Source organism: Pundamilia nyererei, unplaced genomic scaffold, assembly GCF_000239375.1.
Source record: "Pundamilia nyererei isolate P.nyererei 1_Seehausen unplaced genomic scaffold, PunNye1.0 scaffold00034, whole genome shotgun sequence".
In the NCBI taxonomy this organism is placed as follows: Eukaryota; Metazoa; Chordata; class Actinopteri; order Cichliformes; family Cichlidae; genus Pundamilia; species Pundamilia nyererei.
The window spans coordinates 3,607,340-3,610,989 of record NW_005187435.1 but is presented as its reverse complement, the minus strand read 5'-3'; the positions used below and the strand labels follow the sequence as shown (position 1 = coordinate 3,610,989).

The 3,650-nt window shown below is 36.0% G+C and overlaps 1 protein-coding gene across 1 annotated transcript in view; it reads left to right on the top strand.

The window, feature by feature from the left end:
* The window catches only part of tafa3a (TAFA chemokine like family member 3a), a 112,528-nt gene extending 109,274 nt beyond the window's left edge, over nucleotides 1–3,254 (top strand). The window contains exon 5 of the mRNA XM_005729805.1: nucleotides 2,770–3,254. Coding sequence (XP_005729862.1) covers nucleotides 2,770–2,781 — 12 coding nt within the window. The 3' untranslated portion in view covers nucleotides 2,782–3,254. The remainder of the gene's footprint in view (nucleotides 1–2,769) is intronic.
* The last annotated feature ends 396 nt before the right edge of the window (nucleotides 3,255–3,650 follow it).

Genomic DNA, 3,650 nt, shown 5'->3' with positions numbered 1-3,650 from the left:
ACATGACAACATAAGACAACAGACATGAAACACACGAAGGGCAAGGGAGACTTCACAGGGGTTGAAAACACAAGGGGGAACTAATAAGCAAATGAACATAGGAGACCTAATGAGCTTAAACATACTATAAACATCAAAATGAACTAAAACTCAAAACACTGGGTCATAAGACCCAGGATCGTGACATGTGCAGTAGAAAACAAGCTTGAAGGAGGTTTGATGCAAAAGATTTCAAAGACTCTGGAGAGAAATACTGTAGCCTCAAATAAGACAATCATGAGAACCCTGAACAGAAATTACCTGGGAGGTTGCCGAGCAAGAAAACAGAAGAGACCTTCAAACCGCTATCAAATGTCAAGGCCAACTTGGAGAAATACTATGGATACTAGAAGTGCGTTCTTTTTAAACATCCAAAATAAAACTAGCATGTTTGGAAAAGCTTTTGCAAAAATTCCTTGTTCTGTTTAACCGCACTTTGGAAATACTGAACTTTTCATAGGGGGCTAATAATTCTACCCTCATGTGTATTTGTGCATTTCACTGTAGGTCACACTAGGACACTGTAGCAGTAATAATGTGCCAAAATTTTTCTCTTATACTGTTGACAAAATCGCCAGACCTAACTTCATGTTAAGCCACACCATGAATCTACTCCATTTAGAGCTTCCTGCAAAAGTAATATAAGACCTACTAATTTTCAAATTGTCTCTCACACCCGTGATTCCCGAGGACTGCCACATGGAAGTGAAAATTAAATTGTGGCTCCCCAAACAGCAAGCTCTGTATTATCAGCTGCAGCTCTAAGCAGCAGAAAAAAAATCACACTTCAATACAGCTTTTGGATTGCTTTGCTCAGAACACTGATTGTGTGTGGTAAGGTCCTTATTGATTCAACTGGTGAGACCCCGCTAACTTCTAACTGAATAGCACTAAAGTGCAAATATTCACACAGGAACACCTGTTCTTATATCAACCTTTCTGCCTGTCTGTCTCTGTGTGTGTGTGTGTGTGTGCGTGTGTGAGTGTGTGTGTGTGTGTGTGTGTTGGTATTAAAGTCTGGCAGGCCAAGTCACAGAGTCACTTGTGTTCTACTTTTTAAACGGCAAACCAACAAAGAACAGCATTCACCTCCCAGAGTATTTTTAGAGATTTGCTTAAAGTGAGCGTAGTAGCTACAAACTGCATCTTTCAATCCATTATATTAATATTCATGAAAACATCTGAGAATACTTATTCCAGTTGTATGCCATCATGAATAATAATATTCCCTCTGTCTGCATGGAAATCATTGACCAAGATGCACACTGCATTACATCTGACTACTACTGAGTGCCATTTTTTTGTAAGAGCTCAGGTTTTAGAATTATAAACATACCATGCTGGGAAAATGAGCACCTTGAACCTGTCAGACTTTCAAGAGATATAAATTGCTTAAGATGTAGCATCAAAACAAGAACTTTTTTTTTTAATGGAAAAGTTACTATTCCAAGGCGAGTCAGATGGTAAGAATCGATAGCAATGGTAATGGATATTTTTTTAGTACTAGCTTGACTTTTGTATATTTAAAGTTCGACTATTTACTTTAATATTAAAGTATTATAACAATTTCTTTACTAGTTTGATACTTGGTGTTTAGTAATTAGAACCAGGCATGCTCAGCTGAGGTACACAGCAGTGACATTACTTCTGAAGGTATTTCATCATAACCCAATTTATTTAACAGATTGGAAATTTAAGCTGGCGCTGGATGAAAATGTAAGACATCACTTTGTAGTTAATTCTACAAAGAACACTGTCTGGTGATTGTGTTGTGAACATCTGTGCTGTGAACATCTGTATATAATGTGAATATTGTTTTTTGAATTATTTAAATATTTTTGTCTCGACTAATGTACTGGATCAAAAGGCAAACACGGCCATAAAGCTCTGCTGCTAAAATAATCAGCAATCACCAATGCTAATGTTCATTAAGCGTTTTATTTATGCTCAACATCCACATGCATTCCAAGGTCAATGTGTGCAACTTTTAGAAGTTCTCAGTCATAACGAAGCAAAAACATTATGCTCTTTTATTATAACAGCAGCAGTGTGGTATTTTTTGTGTGATAATTTTCACCTTTTGATTATGAGTGATCATGAGCGTCAGAAATGTATTTTGGATTTTTTTAATGAATAGATAGGTTAGTTTGTTTCAAATCATCAAATGTTTAAAACATTTAGAATTTTTTTTTTAAACATTTTAATTTTAAATATTTCTAGAACATCTTAGACAATTTTCTTAGTTATATATAGTAACCCAGGTCATCTTCCAATTATATTGGAATTCAAGTAGGCAATCTACTGATAGTTTTTTTTCTGTCATATTTGCTCAACCCATCATGGCAGTTGAATGGAAATAGCCTTTTCCTCATGTTTGTGACTATGAATGTCATGCTTTTTTCATATTTTAATGAGCCAATACTCATTTGGCACACTTATATTTGCATGTGTGCCAAATTACAAGTCCTGATTCAATGTTATGGTAAGAAAAGCTAGTGAAGTGTTTGTCTTCACTGGTTTTTGAGATATCCATCCTCAAACAATGCCTCAGATTTCAATGTGTGAAAAAATACCTGAAAGTGGGCAGGTTTGAAACAAACAACCTAAAGCAAACAAACCTTCACCAACAGTTTATGCCATAACTGGCCTTATAAATAGTCAAATAAGAGCACAACCCATTTGCAGTATTTCCTTCTGCTTCCTAACTTCTTATTTCTTCCCTGTCTCTAGGTCACCCGATAGTCGTCTGTTTCAAGGATAACCTCATTTGAAACCAGACACTGTTTCTTTGATCAACACCGTTGGACAATTGGATGTCGTGTTTTGAGAATTGGTGGTAACCAGGGACCAATGAGGACAACAATCACGGACATTCAAGTGAATGAACCAGGGACCAGGGAGCATCGTATAAGACTACATATCCAAACAAATTCCTGACATTTGATCTAGCATCAACAGTAGCTGTCTCTGAACTCTACTGCCCACCAAATCTCTCTTTGTATTATAGTTTTATTCCTTTGGACTAGAGATCTCAACAGTGAAGATATATATTGACTAAAGGACTCTGGATAACAGAAAAAAAAATCACTCTTGAAACAAAACCATGTGATGTGAAACTTTTGTGTTATTTTCTTGCCAGAAAGAGCCCCAGGACTCTTGATGCATATCTGTGTTGATCTCGTGAGATCATAAGCATTTCCGTTCCTTTTAGCCTTATGGAGCAGATATCTCTTCTGTTTCTGTTTGTTAATTTAAAGTGTTTTGTCTTTTTTAAGTTTGTTAGGATGTCAAGTCTTCTTTCTGAAAGACAAAAAGACAATGCCACAACAATGAAACCAAGAAAAAAATGTAAGATGTTTCGCTACAGCTCACCAAGGGTCAACATAGCTCAGTTCTGCCAAAATGTTTTAATGGTATCTGTTGTTTTCAAAGCCTGGTGACTACTATTCATTACAAATGTCAGTATTATATCAATAAATCTAACTTAATGGATATTGCTGTTTAAAAAAGAAAGTTTGATTTTTATTTTAGATTTTTTTGCAGTTTCTCTTTCTGTTGAGGCATTTTGCATACCAGGCCATAGTGCTGTATACGCAGGAGCTGTTGGGACT